The sequence below is a fragment of the Hemibagrus wyckioides genome, linkage group LG21 (genome assembly GCF_019097595.1).
Source record: "Hemibagrus wyckioides isolate EC202008001 linkage group LG21, SWU_Hwy_1.0, whole genome shotgun sequence".
NCBI lineage: Eukaryota > Metazoa > Chordata > Actinopteri > Siluriformes > Bagridae > Hemibagrus > Hemibagrus wyckioides.
In genome coordinates, this window is record NC_080730.1 from 5,270,120 (window position 1) to 5,293,237 (window position 23,118).

The 23,118-nt window shown below is 39.2% G+C and overlaps 3 protein-coding genes across 4 annotated transcripts in view; 2 read left to right on the forward strand and 1 right to left on the reverse strand.

Annotated features, from left to right (window-relative positions):
* Positions 1–7,160, forward strand: part of iffo2b (intermediate filament family orphan 2b) — a 47,351-nt gene extending 40,191 nt beyond the window's left edge. Inside the window, exons 5-9 of one of the 2 annotated variants that reach the window (XM_058373682.1) lie at positions 183–328; positions 596–782; positions 1,173–1,262; positions 1,522–1,646; positions 2,555–7,160. In XM_058373682.1, coding sequence (XP_058229665.1) covers positions 183–328; positions 596–782; positions 1,173–1,262; positions 1,522–1,646; positions 2,555–2,660 — 654 coding nt within the window. In that variant the 3' untranslated portion in view covers positions 2,661–7,160. The remainder of the gene's footprint in view (positions 1–182; positions 329–595; positions 783–1,172; positions 1,263–1,521; positions 1,647–2,554) is intronic. The other variant, XM_058373683.1, reaches the window with a different exon arrangement.
* A 603-nt stretch (positions 7,161–7,763) lies between these two features.
* aldh4a1 (aldehyde dehydrogenase 4 family, member A1) lies at positions 7,764–17,238 on the forward strand. Its single transcript, XM_058374205.1, has 15 exons — positions 7,764–7,984; positions 9,459–9,552; positions 9,639–9,731; positions 9,908–9,955; positions 10,596–10,751; positions 10,844–10,993; positions 11,731–11,805; positions 11,941–12,128; positions 12,322–12,395; positions 13,377–13,573; positions 13,682–13,729; positions 13,815–13,967; positions 15,451–15,572; positions 15,728–15,846; positions 16,132–17,238. The coding sequence occupies exons 1-15, from the start codon at positions 7,944–7,946 to the stop codon at positions 16,242–16,244; spliced, it is 1,671 nt and encodes a 556-aa protein (XP_058230188.1). The 5' UTR covers positions 7,764–7,943; the 3' UTR covers positions 16,245–17,238.
* Positions 17,239–20,107: 2,869 nt separating this feature from the next.
* Positions 20,108–21,044, reverse strand: LOC131342748 (transcription factor HES-5-like). Its single transcript, XM_058373934.1, has 2 exons — positions 20,919–21,044; positions 20,108–20,810 (listed from the first exon to the last, which is right to left on the reverse strand). Exons 1-2 carry the CDS (start codon positions 21,036–21,038, stop codon positions 20,421–20,423), a joined length of 510 nt encoding a protein of 169 aa, XP_058229917.1. The 5' UTR covers positions 21,039–21,044; the 3' UTR covers positions 20,108–20,420.
* Positions 21,045–23,118: the final 2,074 nt, after the last annotated feature.

The following is a 23,118-nucleotide window of genomic DNA, read 5'->3' on the forward strand; positions in this document are numbered from 1 at the left end:
TTGGTTAGCTAACTGTTTGAGGTCATGGACATCAAATAAATAGTGTTTTATATTTTTTCTCATAAATTCGATCAGTATTGATACATAAAATGCATCGTTCCAAAGTGTTGTGCTGCAAAGTGTGCATGCGAGCATGTTGTTTTTATGACTAAATGGTCTTCTGTGCTTGTGTGTGGTCTCAGGGGCCTTTAGCCTGCAGGAAAAAAGAGAAGAAAGCTTTGTCAGATGAGGAAAACTCAGAGATGGATGCAGATCCAAGCACGTCAGAAGAGGAAGCGGCTGGAACCCTCAACATTACGGATGAGATGAAGCGTGTGCTCAACCAGCTGTGAGTTCAGAAACGAACCAGTACAAGTTGCTGGTTGTGAAACCACCTTTTGTATTGTTGTTAGAAAATCATCTGTCGCCATCAAGTGGTGAAATAAAATACTGCAACTTAAAATAAATCAAATCCTGTCTAGATTTGTCTAGGTTCTACTCTCTTTCCTAAACAATTTCACATCTTTCTTTGCTATATCAGTTATCCTTTCTTTTCTCTCTGCTCTTATTTCCCCCCTATCCTTCTCTCTTCCCCATGTTTTACCTCCTGCTACAGAAATTGCTCAGATAATTCATTTGTTGCCAGGCGAGACACTTTCGACATCGACGACGATTGTGACAGTTTGACGTGGGAAGAAAACGAGGAGACGCTGCTGCTCTGGGAGGACTTCACCAACTACAACGTGCCCTTCATCAGCACCCCAAACAACGGTGCAGACTGTGGAGGAGGCAGCCAGGAAGCCGTGAGTTTGTGTTTAGCTTAGCTTGCATAGATTGCGTTCGATGTTATCCTTTACGACAAACAATTTAGAAACAGTTTTTTTCTTGCACTGGAAAAGATGTTTCCTTTAGACTCACTTGCGATGAAAGTGTAAAGCCAGGTTTAGACATTAACATATTTAAACATATCCTGTATTTTTGTAAGACACTTATTTTTTCCTGTTAAATGCATACACACCTGCAAAACTGTAAAATAATATTAAATTGATGATGGCAAGAAAGCGTATATAAATTAACTTCAGTTGCCTGAATGCATTCTTTTTGTTTAACTAATAAATTGAAAAGTAAATCCACTTTCAGGATCAGTAAGTCACCGCCTTCCCTCATTATGTGTCCCTTATCATGTTTGGCAGGATTGCAGTCTGGGAAGTCTCATTGACGAGACCGAGATGCTCTTCAAGACCAGAGAAGAGGAGTACCAGGCAACAATCGGCCAGATCGAGGTTAATATTGCCAATTTTTCTCATCGTCATGTTTTTATTTGTAGTTTCCCTTAAGATTTGTGTGTCTGATTCTTTCCATGGGTGATAAATAACCTTTTGTTGCCAGTGTAATTTACTCTAGCATTATCTGCCAGATATTAAAGAAAGGCCAGGCCTGAATAAGACTTGGTGCTTCTGCTGTCACACTATGATTTACGTGTCCAGCCAACTGGCTCCTCATGCTCTCTTATTAACACTTTTTACTTCCCAATTTTTTCAGATGGAGTTGGCTACAGCTAAGAGTGACATGAATCGGCACCTTCATGAATATATGGAAATGTGTAGTATGAAAAGAGGGCTGGACGTACAGATGGAGACGTGTAGGAGAATGATCAAGGGGGGGAGGTAATGGCTAATGACTTTTATTCAGGTTTCATATCAATTCCCCTGTTCTATACCTTTATGCTCCTGGTCGTTATGGTGCAGTGAATCAGTATTAATCACTTAATGATTTATAATTCTTGTGGTTTGGTCCAAATGAGATGACAAAAATCCCTCAAATCCACTATATATAGCAAAATATATAGCAGTTGATCCTTAATGATTTGGATTGTTTAAAGGATTGTGGTGAGAATGAGTGTAATCATGAATTCTGCTGAATGCCTCTGCTATGAGGTTATGACCTGGCCATGGATAGAACTTTAAATGCAATATTTTGCAATTTCCATTTCCATTTCTCGTTCTTATACTCTAGAGGGGGGAACTTTTGCTCATTTTCATGAAGTGTGCCAATATTAATGAAGCTGTAAATTGAATACTACTGCTCTGAACACAGATATAGCTTTTAATCAAATCAGCAAAGGCAGTGTGGCCTTTTATATCTTTTACGGATTATGAGAATCACGGAAAAGGTACTGGAGATAACATTTTTTTAAAGCCTCTAGGCCTCCAGCATTCACTATCGACTCTGATACGTTTCATCAATAAACGTGGCCTTCACACAGAGCCAATTTTGCCATGAGCAAACACACATGGTTATCTTATTTACTCACCTGTGATTGCTTCATATAAAACGTTAATAACGTTTAAAGATGGCGTTTTGATTTTAAAAGAGCCAATCGCTTTGCAGCTTTCAAGGTAATAGCTAATTTATTAATATTAAATTGAATTAATTAACTCTATAATCCTCTTTGACATCATAATGTCATCTATCATGCGTGAAACAGTTCCTCATATTATACCATATAAAGAAGCACAGGATCAGGTGACTTTATTTATTGCCATTAATTTTATTTCTCCTGTCCATACCACAGAAACTCTCCGTCCATCAGCTCAGTGGCGAGCAGTGACTCAGGGAACACCGACGAGATCCAGGATGAGTCAGACAAGGACGGAGACACAGAAGGGGCAATCAGCTGATATTTACCCAGCAGGGTTGCACCCTCCCCTCACCGAGCTCCTATCAGCTCCGAGGCCACTCAGCATTCGGCCAATGGTATCGGGCAGGATCGGTCCAAAGGAACTCTGATGGACAGGTCCCTTTTTCCTGTAGGTGCTTTAACGTCTCCTTTCTAGTGGGGAAGGGGGAGAGGGACGTTCCCTTGCCTCTTGAGTATTGTGCCTCTGCACTGATGTCCTAGGGTATTCTGTCGGTCAAATCCGTCTGACCAATCACAAGCTTCATTTACAATCGTTTTACAGAGTAGGCAAGCTGTACCGTTTAAACCACAATCCAGTATCAGTATCAAGACCTGACAGAAATTTGCAAAACGTAAAGAGCCATTTCGCATGTGTGAACTTTTTCAAAGTGGTTGGATATCCATTAAGATGCCAGAATGATTCTATTTTCTGTCTTTTCTACAGTGCTGTATTATTCAGAAGGCAGAACAGTAGCTTTGACGGCCATTTTGCTGCCTCCTAACACTAATTAACAAAGACCCAGTAGAGTGTGTGTGGACGGAATGCAGCACAGCTCAAGCTATCTCTAAGGTCTATGCAAACGGTTAGCCTTATTTCGTATTTTCATGTTAAGTGTAATCCTGATTGCCATCTCCGCTGGGAAGACAGTTATCGCCATTGCACCGAGTGCTTCTAGAGGAAATCGTGAAGCCTGTAATGTTTACAAGCTCAAAGGAGGGAGCTGTTGTGCGGTATAGGTGCCTACTCGAGAGCACTCTACTTAAAAAAAAAAAAAAAAGCATCATCGTTCTGGATGGGAAAAGAGCTATGTGCCTGATCTTAAGACTGGACTTTTTTGTTTTTGATGGCCTTAATGTATTCGCTCGCCTTTTTTTTTTTTTTTTTTTTTTGCAGCCTAAAACATGTTGTTTTATACGTCTTAAGGTTTTTCGCTGTTTTTTCCAAAGACAAAGCTGCTTTACTTTGTTAAGCGGCTTGAATGATTTTAAGAGATTTCAGGTAGCACTTCTGTACGTAAAGTGGATATTTCTGTTCAGTGCCGGTTACTGTCGCTAATGCTAATATATTCATTTAGTGACGATGACCAACCAGATATGCCAGCATAGTTTCATCCATAATATATAAACGTCTCACATTTGGCCAGCAGAGAAAAAATTAAGCCCATTAAGTTATGTCTCTGTAAACTGGGATCAAAAATGTTATTGGTATTTCCTTACTAAAAAATATTTTTCTTTTGCTTTTTTTTTTTTTTTTTTTTTTTTTTTGTCCATGTATGATCTTTTGGCATTTGTGTTGTATACACGATTTATCAAATATATTTTTTTCCATATTCAATTAAATGTCATTTATCTAGGATTTGTTCATATATAAAGTGTGTATTTGTGTAAAAATGGAGGTCCTGACTTTAATAACAAATGATCTGTTGAAAAAAGGTAAAACGATTCGACTCAAAAACCTTGAAGAACGTCGCACAAAACACTATAATAAAATACTATAGCAGTCATCAGATTGAGCCTCCATAATACACAAATATTAATCCTCAATATTCTGCTTTTTCTTTGTTTTATTATACTGTGTTATATTATTATAATCATGTTATGGAATTTCATATGAAAAGCCTGCTCACGGGTTTTGTACGAATTCCCTTTTATTTTATTTTTATTTTTTTGGAAACAATATTCAGGGTCATTTGGATGCTTTCTCTGGTAAATAAGTTATGCACTAATCGAATTTTTGCCTTTTGAGCCTCAAATAATGCTTCTTTTTATATTCTTTAACACAATAACAGGAAGCTCATACTACATTTCTTTGTACCAGGCCCAAACAACAGAGATCTCAGTAGTGACTTCCTTTAAATCATTAATATTTAAAAATGATGGGTTTACAATGACTGTAAAAGAGGTATGTTTGGTTTAAAGGTGCAGTTTGTAAAATCATAGACTATGAAAAATTAGACAATTGCAAACCAACCTGACTGACCTCAAGGACTGGCCACAAGGACATGCAGCGGATCCTGCTAGTTTCTTCATTTAATTCTCCTGTTGAATTTCTTCCAGCCCTAACATTTTAAATGGCGCTGCTCATTTACGTCCAATTTCCTTAAAAGGCAGGGATGCGTGGCATCAACAGGGGATTTGCTGTGGTTGAGTGGAAGAAAAAATAAATAGGCTTGTCACAACCCAAGTTCACCTATTGCACCAGAAGGTGCATTACATTACAAACTGCTCCTTTAAGTGCATGTTGCAGCAGAAACTGAGTGTTTTTGTGCTTGTGACCAGAAGGCTGTGAGTTCTTGAGCAAAAGACCAACAACCTTGCAGTTTTATCTAGTAAGTCGCTTGTAAGGTCCATATGAATGTGCCGAAATTCTGTCACGTAGACGCTGGAGCTTTACTGAAAGTAGGAGGAAAGATGTGGCCTGAAGCACCTTGGGGTTTTTATGTTCTAAGAAACATCTTTGCATCATCTTTGTGTGCCACATTCACTCACACACACTACATCCTGATACCTCGATCACTGAATATCCATTATGTCCGTGTAGACACAGCACATGTAAAGAACTTCCATGTACAATATTATGCATTCCAATACTGTTTTTAACACACCCTCATTGACTTCCCCTAACAGCAAAAGTTCCCCAGACATTGGCTATAAAGAACCTATACAGAATCTAGTTAGCTAGTTAAAATATGATATTACCAGGAGGATAAGTTACATGAATTTTCTGACTTACAGGTGAGCCAGAAAAGTGCTTGAGCTCTGGTAAGAGCAATAAAACATAGACGGTACAAACGCAGTAATTTGTAAGAGCTATCCCCAGGCACAGGAGTCTCTCTATTCAATGACCACAAATTGAAGCTGCACACAATTTAAGTCTTTATGAGCTCTTAGCGGAATTAAAATGTTCTATCTGGCTTTTTATGGAATTGATCTCTCGAATCTAGGTTTGTTTGACAGAATGTCAATATGTTACGGCAAGAATGAAAAAATGCAGAGATATTGGTAAAGACTGTCGTTTATAAAAGTGTTGTATACCTATAGCAATCATATTACCTTAAATATAATTTAGGAAAACTGTCAAGCAACAGACCTGACATTTTTCTGGCCCTGAAATTTGAAGGGGGTATGCACTCACATTTAGCATCAGACAATTTCCTGATCTGTTTCGTTGTAGTTAGCTGGGAATTAAAGTGGGATCAGGAATTTTTAGTGGATGCTATTGTACATATGTTTTATGAATTAAAAATCACTGGATGGTAGTGTAAGAAGGGAAAATTTTGCAGCATGTAGAGATGCCTACATGTCTTTATTATCCTGTTTTCAGAGCATAGGAGCACCACATAGACCATGGATATCTAATCTTATCCACAAAGGGCCGGTGTGGACGCAGGGTTTCATTCCACTCAGGCGGAAGCTACACCTGATCTTAGATTTCACTAAAACTCAAGTGTGGCTTCTGCTCATCTGGATTGAAAACCTGCATCCACAGCAGGCCCTTTGCGGATGAGATTGGACATCTCTGACATATACAAAACCATTCTCCCAGAGCAGACATTAAGATGTGCGAAAAGAAGCTTAATATTTCCAAATCTCCTCTAATCGAAATCACTGACCGGACCTTTAAATTGTGATTTGGTGCTAGAAACCGTTCAGTCTGAATTAAATGCTAATGTCATGGTAAAGCATAAGACCTTGTGGCAATAATACAAGACTTAACAACTCTATCTCTGGTATACAGTATTTTCACCTCCTTATGCTGCAGCTCATGTAGCCTGAATGGAAAGTCAATAAGTGTGTATTAAAAACAATATTGGATTACAGTCTTCCAGTTTTAAGTAATATTTTAAGAAAAGAAAAAATCTGCTTCTTTTAGTATTGCTTTACTGAACACCAGGTGATTCATGTAATAATGGGTGATGCATTGTGTCATTGTTTCCGTCGTATGGCTTCATGATATGAACTAACTTCTGTATTGCTTCAACAACATGGAATAAAAAACACCGGTGGACTGATCAGTCGCTCATCACAGTGAAAATGCAAATAATATTTTACCTCACTGCATTGCACAACATGCCCTTGGGTCTGTATAATCTCTCTCTCTATCAAAGAGAGACAAATATTAAGTAAGAAGTCAACATTGTGTTACCATGATGAATGTTTGAGCCTAATTTGGAAAACTGCTCTAATTTGTTAATTAAAAAAAATAGAAAATACTGTTCATCCATGTTCCAGTAGCCATGATTTTCATCGGTAGTACGTCTTCCAGTGTGTCTAAATGTACATACATACACACGTTTCCTTTTCAGCATCTTTTTTTGTAATGTCTAAAATTATACACACACACACATATATATATATATATTTGAAAGTGAGCTTTTCTTGTTATTTGTTATTGTTTTAAATATGTAAGCCTTTGCAATCTGGTGTGAGGGATGTAAAGATGTTTCAAATGATGAATGTGGTTGGTGCTGGGGTTTTAAACCAAAAAAAAAAACATATATAGATAGATAAATAAATAAATAAACAAATAAAAGATTTATTTCTGACTTGTGGTGTTGGCTTGTTTGAAGGTTATTTGTTAATACTCTGGAGTGACCCATGAGGTCACGTGACGTGCGCCTTGCGCGTGCACTGCTCTAAAAAACAAACAAAAAAAAAACTCTTCACCTTTAAAAATCTATATAATAAATAAATAAATATAATTCTATAACTATGTATATTTCAACAGATATATGAAAAGTCAACTTTGCTAAAGAAGTGACCAAAACCGGTCGAAAGCTGTGAGTGCTTTATAAATAGAACTGTCGTGTCCCATAGAAAATGCTGCCACGTGATTGGCTAAGAAAAGAGGTCCGAGAGGTAAGTGGCTGGTTAGAGACTCGCCCTCTGGAGCGTTCCATTTAGCATACTCAGAGGGGGAGACAAAATGATATGTTTTTATATTTAAAACCTAAGGATTTCATGGGTAATTTGAATGAATATTTAACATATGTAAATACGAGTATACACGCTTTGCATTCATTAAAAATATATATCTTTAAATAATAAAGAACATATCTCCTCATTCATTAGGGGTCCCTTACCTTAAACGATAATAGTACGCTCCTATTTGATGAATGCCGCTAGTCTTGGCTTAGCAGTCAGGCTATCCGGTGACTTGTGTGTTATAAGTTCTTTATTGAAATTGTTGAATAATTTAGTCATTTAGGCGTGTATTTAGGTGTCGCCTCTTTTTTAAGCTACACTTCTGAGTTGGTTCTTCGTCTCTGTTCCCTTTGGAGGCATGCTGCGCGTGAGGTCGGTGCTCTGTCAGTCCTGGAGAGGGTACGTATGTCATTTCACAAGGATAACTTTCACTCTCTTGTAACCAACAGCTGTAAATAGTCTAAATATTAAAGTGCAAATATTCTAGAGCATTACACATTTCCTCTATTATCCATAGCAGAATTTTGCAAAACGGGTTCTCGTGCGTGCGCGAGCGCGGTTTTTGATCTGTCACGCGCCACTGCCATATCGCACATGATCATAAATGTAAACATTTCCTGTTTTTGCAAAAGAAAAATACGTGCTTTTGTTGTATCGAGCTTTTAGACTTTAGGGTTCATGATCCTGCACCGCTACGGAAGATCAGCGAGGTCATGGAAATGACGAGAAACAAAGTCCGGGCAAAATAGCACGTGCATAATACGAGGAATTTAACAGGAAGTGCTTTCCAGCACAGTGTGGGATAGTGCACGTGGAAATGCCATGCAAAGAGACTTCATATTCTTTCTTGTCTATCTTTTCAATTTTGCTTAATTTGCTTAATTAATGTCCATTTGCTTAGTGAGTATCCAGGGGGTGTGGCCACATCTGGACTGTCACAGTAACTGGCCTCACGTGGTAATGTGAGTGACAGCCAGCTGTGGGTGTAGGATGCCTTTTCTGTACAGACATTCTGGTGACTAGACAAATTACATATCTTTCTAAAATGCATGTTGTGGTTGATGTTAATTTAGCTGGCCAGTTTGTAGTGAGTGAACATTTGCTAAGTTAATAGTATTTGGAAGTAGGCCAAGGATGTAGTACTTTGCTTCTTGAAATTGTTCAAAGTTTCTTCACCTCAGTTTGGTGCATGGTGAACTGAAAAAGGTAGTGGCTTTGTGCAAGTAATTAGACCAGAAATATTTATCTCAGGATTGTCTCTTCGCCATTATTCAGGCATTGAACAAAACTTTTAAGACTTGGATTATGTGCTTTAATTAATAAAACTTTCATTCTTTTGTGCCTTAAACATCTGGCCAATGAATAAAATGGAAATGGCAACTCAGAAAGGTAACAGTGAGGTGTTAGGTTATATTGGAAAAACGTAAAAACTGTTTTTTGTAATTGGTTAAAGATCATTAGGATATGCATGATTCTCAAGCATTAGCTAGCTCTTCTCTTCAAGCAACAGTTCCGTTTAAGGAGGGTAAAAACTAGCATGCGGTTCCTTTGCAACATCTAAAGCAGGCCATCAAGTCTGCATGGACTGCTGCTCATGTAGTATCACAGGCATCGTCACACTCCCTGAGGAAAATGCTAACTCCCCTCTTCATTACACATAAGCTCACAGAAGCCCATAGTTGGTTAGTGTCCCTGTGATTGACCCTCCCATCCAGAGAGTTGTTCAGTTTCGCATTTTTAGACTTGTGATCATCTGGCGCTTTTTTTTTTTTTTTTTGGTGCCAGTTTCGAGCCATTTCTTCTCCTCTCTAACAGAAAGTCTTGCTTAGAAAGAAGTCTGAACATGACATGATAACAACAATATTCCCACCAGGTTCAAGACCTTCCCTTGTGCTGCTGTGGAGGTTAAGAATGAGCCCATCTTGGCGTTCAAAGAGGGAAGCAAAGAAAGAACAGAGCTAGAGAAGGTGGATATTGCACACACAAGCCCTAATTGATCTGCAAAATCTAGGTGTATTCATGCATTTTAAAGAAAAAAACACTATTTTGCCAGGCACTTAAAGACCTAAAAGGAAAGACGGAAGAGATTCCGTGTGTGATCGGAGACGAACAGATATGGACCAAAGATATCAGATACCAGCTATCTGTGAGTACTTACCAGCTTACATAGAACACAATACAAGAATTTCTCCTCTGGTGTCTGCGCTGTTCAGTAAAGTAGAGTTAGTAAAGGTCACTTAATATCAGGCATTTTGCGGTGTATAATAACAGCAGTGTTATCACAGTACTGATAATACATCATTATCTCTCTCTTATTTACAGCCGTTTAATCATGCACACAAAGTGGCCAAGTTCTGTTACGCTGATAAGGTAAGGAAACGAATGAATACTCCAGCACCTGGATTAAATAGATGTTCTATATGTCAGTCAAAATTTATGAAGTGCTGCAATTTGAGAATCCACAAATATAATGTTTTGCTCTAATTACAGTTTACTGAGAGTTGCTGGGCAATAGGTCCATATATAGAGATGGATGGATGGATGGATGGATGGATAGATAGATGGATGGTCTTTTTACCTTAATGATGGCTTGGGTATATTAAAAGGAATAAAAGATTAGATTTAAAAAAAGATGCTTTCTGATGGCTTTTTTATTTATATGGACAGATTTTATACATATAAATACATATCTATCTATCCATCTATCTAAATGAATATCCATCAGTGTATCTATCTAAATTAATACCTGGTCACCTAATTTTATGTCCATCCATCCATTCATCTGTCTAAATGAATATTTGTCCATAATATGTTCTGGGGATTGGATTTGGATATTTAAGGGTTGATTAAATGGATGGACAGATTCAGGATGGATTGATTCTGCAGTTCTGCATCTGACTCCAGCAATTAAGGCTAATAAAAGCAAGTGTGTTAATAAATTTGCAATCATGAGCAGCTGCATGTAATTGTGCCAAGTATGTTTTCGGCATATCTACTATTTACTTCACAGGAGCTCTTGAACAAAGCCATCCTGGCGTCTGTGGCAGCGAGGAGAGAATGGGACCTCAAACCAGTAGCAGACAGAGCCCAAATCTTCTTCAAGGCTGCTGATGTAATCAGTGGACCGAAGAGAGCAGAGGTTCTGGCCAAGACAATGATTGGCCAGGTAGAGTGAATAAGCAGAGTCATCTTAGCCACACTGGCACTTCTACAGCCTGACTTTTTGTAGAAATGTGATGTTATCGTCTCCCGTTTTAGGGTAAGACCGTGGTGCAAGCTGAGATCGACGCTGCAGCCGAGCTCATTGACTTCTTCAGGTTCAACGCCAAGCACGCAGTAGAGCTGGAGCAGCAGCAACCTCTGGACAGTGATGGCAGCACCAACACCATGCTGTATCGTGGGCTTGAGGTGGGCTTCTCTTTCATAAGCACCGCAAGTGATATTCCGTACACAGACAAAATAGTACAGTATGCACAAGCATCTTAAAATGCCGTGTTTGCTGGCAATTGTTGCTGTGTTTACATGAAACATTGGTCTCTACAAATGTTAGGAAATGTTAGATGCTATAAATAGGACTGTGAAGATTAGATTTAATTCACGGTACTGGCTTCACGATTCAATCTGGTTCAATTTGATACTCAGAATATTTTGAAGTTATTTATATTCCTGAAAAGTCTTTTGTTTCTGAATCATAAACCAGCATGATCTCTATGGATTTTGATCTAATGGCTTGTGCAGATTGTGTAGTTTTATGTACATATTATAGTTGAACACATCTGCAATAGGGTTTCCTCCAGGTGCTCCGGTTTCCTCCCACAGTCCAAAGACATGCTTCTAGGCTGATTGGAATCTTTAAATTGCCCGTAGTGTGTGATTGTGTGAGTGAATGAGTATGTGTGCCCTGCGATGGGTTGGAACTACGTCCAGGGTGTATCCTGCCTTGATGTCCGATGACGCCTGAGATGGTGCCCGTGAGCCAATGATAGATCGAATAAGCGGTACAGACAATGAAATGAAAAACATCTGCAATAGGTTTAGAGGCAAAAAGCCAGAATTATAGCCCTTTAAGTTGATGTGCAGGGGCAGTATTTTCACAGCGGTCTGTTTGATCTTTTGTTGATCTTTTGATTGTATTTATTTTCTAGGGTTTTGTAGCTGCTGTGGCTCCTTTCAATTTCACTGCCATTGGTGGAAACTTGGCTGGCACGCCAGCTATAATGGTGAGCTCGGTGCATTTAGAGATTAATCAGGAAATTGGCTTCCTCTAGTTAAATCTTAAACACGAGTCAAAGCAGAGTTTTACTGTTTATTTAATCCTTGCTTAATTAAATGGAAGTCGGCGTGTGTTTGGTCAGGGTAACGTGGTGCTGTGGAAGCCCAGTGACACGGCTATGTCTGCCAGCTATGCAGTCTATAAGGTTCTGCGCGAGTCCGGCTTGCCACCCAACATCATCCAGTTCCTTCCAGCCGATGGCCCAGTTTTCGGCGACACCGTCACTTCTTCTGAGCATTTGGCTGGAATCAACTTCACCGGCAGTGTCCCGTATGACCCTCATTTATTCCTCCCTTCAAACAGAGGTTTAGGATTATTTTAGAGATTGTAAAGGTGGTTTGTTGGCGTGGAGTAAGATTCTTAAGTTTACAGTAATGGACTTAAAAAAACGGAGCATGGACAGTGTCTTACAGATATGTAGTAAGTTTAACATACTCTGGCTTTGTGTTTTTCTTTTCTCCAGAACATTTAAGCGTCTGTGGAAACAAGTTGCACAGAATCTGGACATCTATAGAAACTTCCCTCGTGTTGCTGGAGGTCAGTGACTTTACAGTGCATTAGCAAACATACTTATCTTAATGTAAAAAGAACTTAGTTTCTTTTTGAATATGTTTGATTTCAAGTTCAGTTGTGTTATCATTTACATTATAGCAGCCACAAACCTTCATTCACACACCATCTTAAACTCTAAAACTCTGCCTTGAACACTTTCCCATGGAAATATGGCTGAGACTGGAGACTCCTTTCATAAATTGTAAATAAATGACGTTATTAAAACAAGCACACTAATATAAAGCTTAATGTCAGCACTTTTGTCAGAGCAGATGTTATAGAATATTAATCAACACCTTCTGACCATCCCGTGGCAAAACAGGACCGTGTACACTGATCAAGCATAACATTATGACCACCTGCCTAATATTGCTTTGGCCCTCCCTTTGCTGTCAAAACACAACAAACTATGATGCACTGTGTATTCTGACACCTTTCTATCAGAACCAGCAATTTGAGCAACAGTAACTGTTGGATCGGATCACACGGGCCAGCCTTCGCTCCCCACATGTATCAATGAGCCTTGGCCGCCCATGACCCTGTCTCCAGTTCACCACTGTTCCTTTCTTGGACCACTTTTGATAGATACTGACCACTGCAGACCGGGAACACCCCACAAGATCTGTGGTTTTGGAGATGCTCTGATCCAGTGGTCTAGCCATCACAATTCGGCCCTTCGTCAAACTCGCTCAAATCCTTACGCTTGTCCATTTTCCCTGCTTCTAACACATCAACTTTGAGGACAAAATGTTCACTTGCTGCCTAATATATCCCACCCACTAACAGGTGCCATGATGAGGAGATCATCAGTGTTATTCACTTCACCTGCTCATAATGTTATGCCTGATCGGTGTAAATGGAAAAGAATTTCAGCTCATCCCTGTAGTGAGTTAACACTTTCTGGAGACTCTACAAATGCGCAGTTACATTGTTCTAAACCTATTGTTTTTGCTTTGTTCGATCCAGAATGTGGCGGCAAGAACTTCCATTTTGTGCACAAGTCGGCAGACGTCGGCAGTGTGGTGACTGGAACCATTCGCTCAGCATTTGAGTACGGAGGGCAGAAATGCTCAGCTTGTTCCAGGATGTACGTCCCAGACTCACTCTGGCCTCAGATTAAAAAAGAGCTCCTGGATGTGCACAAACAGATCAAAGTGGGAAATGTGAGTAAGAATAATTTCTAATAATAATCATCTAATATCTATATATGGGATTTTGTGTCGGTTACACAAAAACACAAAGTACAGATTATAAATATGATGTATTTACAGCCTGTCGAGGATTTTGGCTCATTTTTCTCAGCGGTTATTGATGACAAGGTAGGAATGAACTGATTCCTCGTAATGCTATTACATCTTCCCTGTTCCCTACTATTTACTTTCCGAATTCCTTTTTTTCTGCAAGTCCTTTGGCAGGATCAAAGGCTGGCTCGATTATGCCAAGTCATCTCCCAACCTTACCGTGATTGCTGGAGGAAAATGCGACGACAAGAAAGGATACTTTGTGGAGCCGACGATTATCGAAACCAAAGATCCGCAGGACAAAATAATGAACGAGGTATTTAGTTCTTCTCCTAATGCACCGAAGGAATGACGCCGACAGTAACGCATCATGTTTTGTTTAGATATCTTTCCTGATGGAAGTACCTTTGTTGAAAAAAGCAGAGTTTGAGAGGTTAGCAACATGCACATGAACAGGATCAGACTGGTGTGTGCATGGACTTTGGTTTGTTTGTATAAGCCCAGTCTCACTGAGCCGCATCATGTGCTTAACTTCACAGGGTGAAAACCTCAGTTCACGCTCCCTTTCAAATCTGCAGAGCTACAACTCTACTATAGTCTACTATGGAGAATAGATATCATTGAGCCTCATTTATCGAGCCGGGCACGTTTGAATAGCCTTTACAAAAGCAAGGAGGTCCGGTTAGTGTTGTATCTTATTTGCATTAACATACAAGCCTCGAATAACATGCTCCATGTTGTATAATTGAAATAGGAGTACCTATGCATGGTTTAAATTAATAGGTATTTGAGTTAAATATATGACAACTCATTTGTTTCATATTAATGGCCTGAAAGAAGGCAGTCTATAGCAAATCCGTAAATGAACACAAATTGGGCACGATATTAAATTAAAAGAAATGCTTTCCGTCAGAGAATTCACTTTGACAGCCTTGCATTTCATGGAGTTTTGTGGCTGTTACTCGGTGTATATTAGCTGTGCTGTGAATACAGACCCTTCCTGTAAAGTGAATTCAGCAAGGTATTGAACACGTAACAAATAAAGTTGAATCCTTTATCCAAGCGAGCAATAATCACTCATGCAACAGCAAGTGAAAATTGCATAACGGACATGCATACATGGTGATTATACACGGTATTTATACTAGTGATTATACATTATACATTATAATGTAATAAGTAAGAATAATACAGATGATGTAAAAATAATATTCAAAATAATGTTAGGACACGTCTAAGCTGTGTTGCAATTGAGAACTGAGTTTGATGGTACATTTCAACATAGTCTTTTGTTTCTGTTTTCGTTGAAGTATTCAGACATGTGGCTCTGTTGTGGGTTGAACCCGAACCTCGTACATGAGAAAGTGGCATAATATAGATATGCAATAAATGGTTAAATAAATAATACATTAAATAAATGATCTTTTTACAAACTTGTTACACTCCACTTGTAGATCTACGTATTCTGTTCTGTAAGAGCAGTCAGTTATCCCTTCATCCCCATATGTGATGCACACTATTGTTATTCGCACTACTACGCTCTCTCACACTTTATTTATTCCTGATCTCTGAATATTGTGGTCTTTATTTAATCTGTCTAGCATTAAACTAATGTATAGTCCCGTTATTTGTCTGTAGTATTGAGGGTCACCAAATTCCTTGTGTGTGCCAATAAACCTGATTCTGCTTCTAAGTAAATACATAGACTGTACTTTACTGATGCCCAAGAGCAAACTACTGTGCTTTTTTTGTCCATATTTGTTCTAGTGTATCACTGAGAAAAATGTATTCCTTCTTAGGAGATTTTTGGACCAGTTCTGACTGTCTATGTCTATCCTGAGAACGACTACAAGAAAGTGCTGGAGCTGATTGACAACACGTCTCCGTATGCACTAACAGGAGCTGTCTTCTCTCAAGATAAGTAAGTATCACATCCTTTTCGGCTATATATTTTTTTTAAACGTAGTTTACATACGTTTTGTCATTTTATGTCTAACCTGGGTGTTGCCCTGGCTAATTTTCATGTTTGTGAGAAATACTAAATTTACTGCCATCATCTGGAAATACTTGTTTCAGGGCTGTTTTGGATGAAGCAGCAAGAACACTGAGAAATGCAGCGGGAAATTACTACGTTAATGACAAATCGACAGGTTCGATTGTGGCCCAACAGCCTTTTGGAGGCGCCAGAGCATCAGGTGAATGTTTAAAGCCAGTAGTATTAAGACTCGTTGTATTAAGACTGGGTGAGCAATATATCCAACAGCTTTATATCATAGTTTTTAAATAATTTTCTATGTTGATTGTATATATTACACTATGAACTATTTTTCGTTGCATTGAAATTACTTTTATTAATTTACTAATTTATTAAGTTACTTTTTTATCAGTAACATAAACAAACCAGAGGACAAATATGAATTCATCCTCTTGTTCTTTTTAGCTGCAATTTTGCTCTAGCCTATTATTTTCTATTCACTCAGGTACCAACGACAAGCCCGGCGGCCCGCACTACGTCCTCAGATGGACGTCACCGCAGGTTGTAAAGGAGACCCACATTCCGCTTAGAGACTGGAAATACGCCTACATGGGCTGAGAACTTTTCCCGTTCCGTCCACATCACACCTACCTACAAACTATGCTAGTGACGACTTGATTTAACATTTTATAATTACCAAAGTGGCCTTTTAAAGTGTCTCAGTTTCCACAACAGAGGCTTTGATGGAGCAGTGTCTCCTTGTGATGATCCTCTGGGCTGAAGAGGCAAAACTACTGGAACGTCCCTTAAATATGTGAAAACAGTTAGGAGCACTGCATGGAAGCTGCCTCTGGTGGTTTTTCTCAGCCCAAACACACACACACACACACGTATGTCATTAGCCGATATGGCAAGTTTTAATAGTGTTGATTAAAGCGAGATGATCAGAATTGCACTGATAATTTCTGTTACTGTCATTTGGTTTCGTTTTTGTGTTTCCGAATGGACTCTGAATGCGAAGGCTACTTTTTGCTTACTTCCTAGATCTTCTAAAATACTGTTAAATGGGAGTTTAACACATTTATCAATGTATAATGTTGTTACAGTAGTGTAAATACAGATTTAAACACTGACATTGTCTACCTTTTTGTCTGAGTTATATGATGTAATTGATTAAATTAATACATTACTAATTAAAAACTGAATAATATAATGCTTCTTATCGACTATGTACTGACAGTAATGGAATCAACGTTAAATGAACTTCCTGCAATGGAAATATTGTTATTAAATCAACACAATATCAACACAAACTGCTTTATTACTGCTACTCTTGGACATGGGTGCTGCCATCTAGTGGACATTGTTGGGTATTTCTTCATCATAAAAAATAGTAAGAGTTATTATAGTTATTTAGTTATTTAGTGTCACCCCAATGAGGATGAGGTTCCCTTCTGAGCCTGGTTCCTCTCAAGGTTTCTTCCTCATAGCATCTCAGGGAGTTCATCCTTAGGCTTTTTTCCTTCTCTGCTTCTATACTTCTGTAAAGCTGCTTTGAGACAATGTTCATTGTTAAAAGCACTATACAAATAAATTGAATATAGTTTTTTTTTATGATATATATCAAATCAGCTGCATGTTAATATGCAGTTTTAATTTAACACCACTAGTTGGCTTTCTGATGTCCAACAACTCCTTCTTTATGTGTAGCATGCTGATAGAAATAGCCTTTATCTGTCACATATACAGTACATCACAGCACAGTGAAATTCTTTCTTCACATATCCCATCTATGGAGGTTGGGGTCAGAGAGCAGGGTCAACCATGATACAGTGCCCCCTGGAGCAGGGAGGGTTAAGGGCCTTGCTCAAGGGCCCAACAGTGGCAACTTGGCAGTGCTGGGGCTTGAACCCCGATCTTCCAGTCAACGAACCAGAGCCTTAACCACTTGAGCCAACACTTTTGCCCAATATATAATTAGACAGACAGCATTACAGAATTTCCGGAAAAGTTCTTTTTCCATGTGGGACCTTCTATCGAGGCGCCATGAGATATCATGAGACCCTATTTAATAGAATCCTCACTCACTCTCATTCAGTAGCTGCTTTATCCTGGCGAGAGTCGCATCCCAGGAACACTGAGATTGAAGCAGGAATGCATCCTGGATGGGATTCCAGTCCATCAAAAGACATTATGCACACATTTTTAGACTCTAATTCACATCTTAGGTCAGTTTAGAGTAGGAAATCCCTAGAGATCTTGGTTTAGCCCTGAACCTGGGTCACTGTCTGGGTCACTGTCTGGGTTTGCCCCTAGGATGTCCAGCTTACTCCCACCTCCAGAAATTACATCAGTGGGTATTAAATCACTTTTAAGTGTGTGTGTGTGTGTGTGTGTGTTGTTCCACAGCCACCCTGCCTGGAGAAAGCAGTTCCTTTAGCTACCGCAGAACGAATGAATGAATTCGCTAGTAATGTACCACCTGTTGATCCTGTCTGTCTGCCACACTTCACAGTTTAAAGCGACGGTCTGGTCACAGCTTCTTAGAGCTTTAAAGGAATTTATGAGTAGAAACACTTCATGTCACTCTATTAGCCTTTATGGCTGGAAGTGATTTCCTGAGAGATGGCATAGCAGAGCATGGTATGTCCCTTCTGTCTTCTTACATGGGTATTGAATCCTAATCAAGGTGCCAATAATTTTGCATACATAAAAAGCAAACCTGATAATGACGGACAATGAAACCTACACTGATATTGACTTTTCTCATCGCTCTTTCCCTTTATTCTACTTAAAGCAAAACAGGCAGACCCTAAATGACCGACTCACTTCAAAGCATCCACACTGCAGGCCCATAACACACACCTCGGACACTTTAGTGCGGCTCTAAGACACACTTCTTAACACACTGTAAAATGAGGTGGCCTGGGAACGAGTGCCTGCAGAGAATCCCTCACACATACTTAAGGATTCAGTGTCTGTAATTAGATCAGCTGTTCAGTCAGTGAGGGAAAAAATAAACAGAGTCTCAATTTGGCCAAAAATAAGTGAATAAAATGTGTGTGGTGTGTTCTGAGGAAACAACTGAGACGACATCCAATGTCATGTTTACTTTATTAAGTTGTTTCATTCAAGATGCTATGGAAGGTATGACAAACCTGATCTTATGTGTGGATTCAGACGAGCAATGTTGATATACGTAGTTCATACTACTACGCAGTTCCTTATTTGACTAAGTGAGACCATAGTGAATATGACATAAAGATGCATTTTTATTACGAATATAGAATGGAAGGGTTGTTCCAGTGTTAGTATTACTTCAATTTCTTACTGACAGATTAAAAGGAAAGAGGGATAAGAAGAATATATGACTGTTTAATGGCCACCATTTGAAGTCTGGCTATGTGAATAAATGTAGAGGTGATAATTTGTAGTATAAGGCAGCATAGTGGTGCAGAAGGAAAGCATTATCACTCCATAACTTCATCTGTTTCGCATGATCTACCCATGCCAATGTTCTTCATTTTCCTCTTACTTCCCTAAAACGTGTGAGCGATACGTGTATGGACTGGCTATACTTCTTTTCCCATAGGTGAATCAGTGTGTATGTGGATGTGTGTGTCGTGGCATCCCATTTACTGTGTATTCCCAGGTTCTTCCAGTGTTCCCAAGATCATTTACGGATCCACCGCTACCCTGTCCAGGATGAAGTATATTACACTGAAGATGAAGTAATGAGAAAAACTTCCATGCAAATATACATATAGGTAATTATTAATAAAAAAAGATAAAATAGGTATAATCTGAGGCATGATAGTTTGTGATGTGCATGTACTATAATATACACCGATCAGGCATAACATTATGAGCAGGTGAAGTGAATAAGACTGATTATCGCCTCATCATGGCACCTGTAAGTGGGTGGGATATATTAGGCAGCAAGTCAACATTTTGTCCTCAAAGTTGATGTGTTAGAAGCAGGAAAAATGGACAAGCGTAAGGATTTGAGTGAGTTTGACGAAGGGCCAAATTGTGATGGATAAACCACTGGATCAGAGCATCTCCAAAACTGCAGCTCTTGTGGGGTGTTCCCGGTCTGCAGTGGTCAGTATCTATCAAAAGTGGTCCAAGGAAGGAACAGTGATGAGAAGGCCAAGGCTCATTGATGCACGTGGGGAGCGAAGGCTGATCCGATCCAACAGACGAGCTACTGTTTCTCAGATTGCTGAGGACGCTAATGCTGGTTCTGATAGAAAGGTGTCAGAATACACAGTGCATTACGGGTCAGGGCTGTTTTGACAGCAAAACGGGGACCAACACCATATTAGGCAAGTGGTCCTAATGTTATGCCTGATCAGTGTATGTCAGAGGATGATCATCCCTAACAATTCGTACGGAGGTATACGTAAATCAACACACCAAAACAAACATTAACATCCAGTTTCATATTTTAATGTCTTGTTGAAGACATACTTTGGCTCTTCTATCAATATGATAGATCAAATAACAATATAAAATCAATGTAACTATAGACAATATTCACAGGAATACAAACACATATCAGGAGCAGGAGACCATTCTTGGGCCGTGTGTCTATTTAGAGCCCTTAGACTCATTCACACCTTTCACCTTATTATTTTACAATTTGTAAAGAAATATCATCTTCACACAGATGAAGTTATATGCACTAAAACAGCTACTGTTCACATTTACACAGTAATACTCTATGCAATAAGAACACCATGGACATGGCTCAATAAATGTCTTTGTTGTTGTTGTTGTTGTTGTTGGGAATCACCACGGTCTCCAAACTGCTCCAGTGCATTTAGGGGTTTCCTTGACAGCATGCACACTCACACTGATGCTTCCGGTCGCTCTGGGATGTATTGCATGACTCTGACCGCTCAGCATGATGTGTTTGCCCATTTCGACTCGGCTGTGCATGGTGAGGAAGCGCGCGCTCTCCTCCAAGCAGCGAGCGAAACCGTCAGCGTAGAACTGCTCGGGAGGCGCGCGTGCCACCGCCTTGTTCATGTTTTTCAAGTAAGCAACCGCCTTTTCTAAAATGTCCGCTTTCTCCAGCTTGGATTTGGGATTCAGTTCGTCCTTAAGCAGCTGTTTCAGGCGCTCGATCCCGGTGTTGATGCGATCTCTGCGCATTTTCTCCACCGCGGGCTTCCTTAACTGTTTGAAGCACAAGACACGACACATTAGCTGGACGAGCTCGTGCACAAAAAAAAACTTCTTTTAAATATTATATTTCTTATTAAACAAACATAATGCATTACTCACTCTAGGTTTCTCGTTTTTCTCCTTAGTGGGTGTGCGCGTGCCAGGAGCCATCACTTCGTCAGCTCTACAGCGTTGCGTGTCGGTCGCGTGCGTGCGTGCATGGTTCACGTGCCAAAACATCCCTACTTTTATACACGCTGTGTTTTTCGCGCGCCTTCTCTGTTTACGCTCGTGCTGTCCTGCTGTCACGAGAGCCAATCAGAGACGCCGCGGTGACGTCGAGCTCTCTCCTAATTGGTCAGGTCCGCGGCGCGCGTGCCCTTGTTAAGACGAAACGTCAAAAGACAGTGACTTTGTTAAGGTTACCTCAGAAAACGCGGGAAAAGTCCATCTGAAATGTTTATAACACATTAATAAAAGCACTTTTATTATTTATCTTGAGTAATTCTGTCTATTGTTTTATTTTATTTTATTAGTTAGTTATTGTTATTATTATTGTTTTGGCTAATTTTCAGTAGAAAATCTCACTTAACACTAACAACAAACAAAATATTGGAAAATTCCTCTTCAATATCCTTCTAATTAGCAATAAAATGAACTTATATAAATAATTTCATGACTTCGGGTCATCTAGAAAACAGAGATTTTTATTCTGGATATTGAAAAAAAATACAGTTGAAGGGGGACGGGATAAGCATTTTGTTTAATATGTTCATAATAGACATAAATTGAGATATATATCAAGAAACAATCTTTCCAGGGATGTGATGTGACGTGACATAAGTATCAGATAATGCAATTGGTCACAAGTGGACAGTTTATAAACAAAAACAATATAGCTGTCCAAAATAAGTCTTAAATGAGATCCTTCTTTAAAAAAAAGTACTTCTAGCTGTTCCCCAGATGTAATACAATGACCACACACTCTTACAATGACCACACACTCTTACAATGACCACACACTCTTAACACACTATTTATCATATACAGACAGTGTCTTTCCACCCTTCACGTTCATACTCCTACTTTTTCAGTCATATTTATATTCACCCAAATGAGGATGAGGTTCCCTTTTGAGTCTGGTTCCTCTCAAGGTTTCTTCCTCATACAATCTAAGGCAGTTTTTCCTCACCACAGTCACCTCAGGCTTGCTCACTAGGGATGATTTAGTCTAACATCTAGGACTTTTGTACTATGTTTCTTATGTTATGTAAAGCTGCTTTGAGACAATGTCCATTGTTAAATGTGCTATACAAATAAAATTGACTTGGATTGAATATCTAGCCTATAGGCTGTCTGTGGAGCTGTAGGAGTTGATGGCTGAGACACAGAAATCAATTGAATTAGACTACTGTGGCCACATGAACCTGAGCTTGGCGATCATTAATAATATTCCACTTTATTTCAATTTTGGAATGATTCACTTGTTAACTGAAGTTGGGCTGCACAATTCCTGACCATGACTATCACTTTTATATCTCTGTTAAAATGCGGCATATACCTATAAATCTAAACCTTTAATCCAGTTTACAGTAAAATGCTCACATCTGGACTCACTACCATAAACCAAAGTGTATAAAAATGTGAGTGCAGATGTTTGAGCACACAACAACTTAGTGACGTAAAAGTATGTGTGTTGGCTAACACTTTAATTTACCATGCGTTAACAAATATATTTAGGCCTACTTATATTATTTTGTACCTTATTGTATATGTGCAATATCAGTGCATGAAACTAGCACTGCATTAATAAAGTAGATATGGATTTAACCTTTAACCTAGCCTAGAGCAATAACAGCTGAGTGATAAACTCTTTTCCTTCGACTAAAAGGGAACAAAATTTGAACTATGACTATGAATATAAAAAGGATTACATTTTCATAGCTTTATTTGCACGCAGCTGAACAAAATCCATCCACATCACCCTCGTTTATTCAAATTCGTATAAATATTTCAAGGTTGTTAAGCATGACAAGTCTTATGATTACAATATGTTTCGGGACTGGAAAACGAATATAACAGGAGCACCTGCTGAAGCGCATAACTGTGTTATTGCATCACTCCATTTAACAGCACTCATGCTTTGAATCATCTATGTGTGTGTGTGGGTGGTGTGGGCTGTTATGGAGGGCTTAACCCCAAATCCTTTCCCACACTCACTTCCAGCTCCCGCCAAAAGTAACTTGTAAAGGCACAATACGTGGGTGCCCCCTTCCAAAAACCAGGCTTTGACGGTGTGTCCCTTGCCTGACACACTCTC

What these genes read in the sequence shown, in the direction of transcription:
- aldh4a1 (XM_058374205.1), top strand. Translation starts at nt 7,944, where the DNA reads ATGCTGCGCGTGAGGTCGGTGCTCTGTCAGTCCTGGAGAGG. An exon ending in CTCTGTCAGTCCTGGAGAGG is followed by an intron (nt 7,985 to 9,458) that starts GTACGTATGTCA and finishes TATTCCCACCAG; the next exon opens with GTTCAAGACCTTCCCTTGTG. An exon ending in AACTTCACCGGCAGTGTCCC is followed by an intron (nt 12,129 to 12,321) that starts GTATGACCCTCA and finishes TCTTTTCTCCAG; the next exon opens with AACATTTAAGCGTCTGTGGA.
- LOC131342748 (XM_058373934.1), bottom strand. Translation starts at nt 21,038, where the DNA reads ATGTTTTGGCACGTGAACCATGCACGCACGCACGCGACCGACACGCAA. An exon ending in AGAAAAACGAGAAACCTAGA is followed by an intron (nt 20,811 to 20,918) that starts GTGAGTAATGCA and finishes TGCTTCAAACAG; the next exon opens with TTAAGGAAGCCCGCGGTGGA.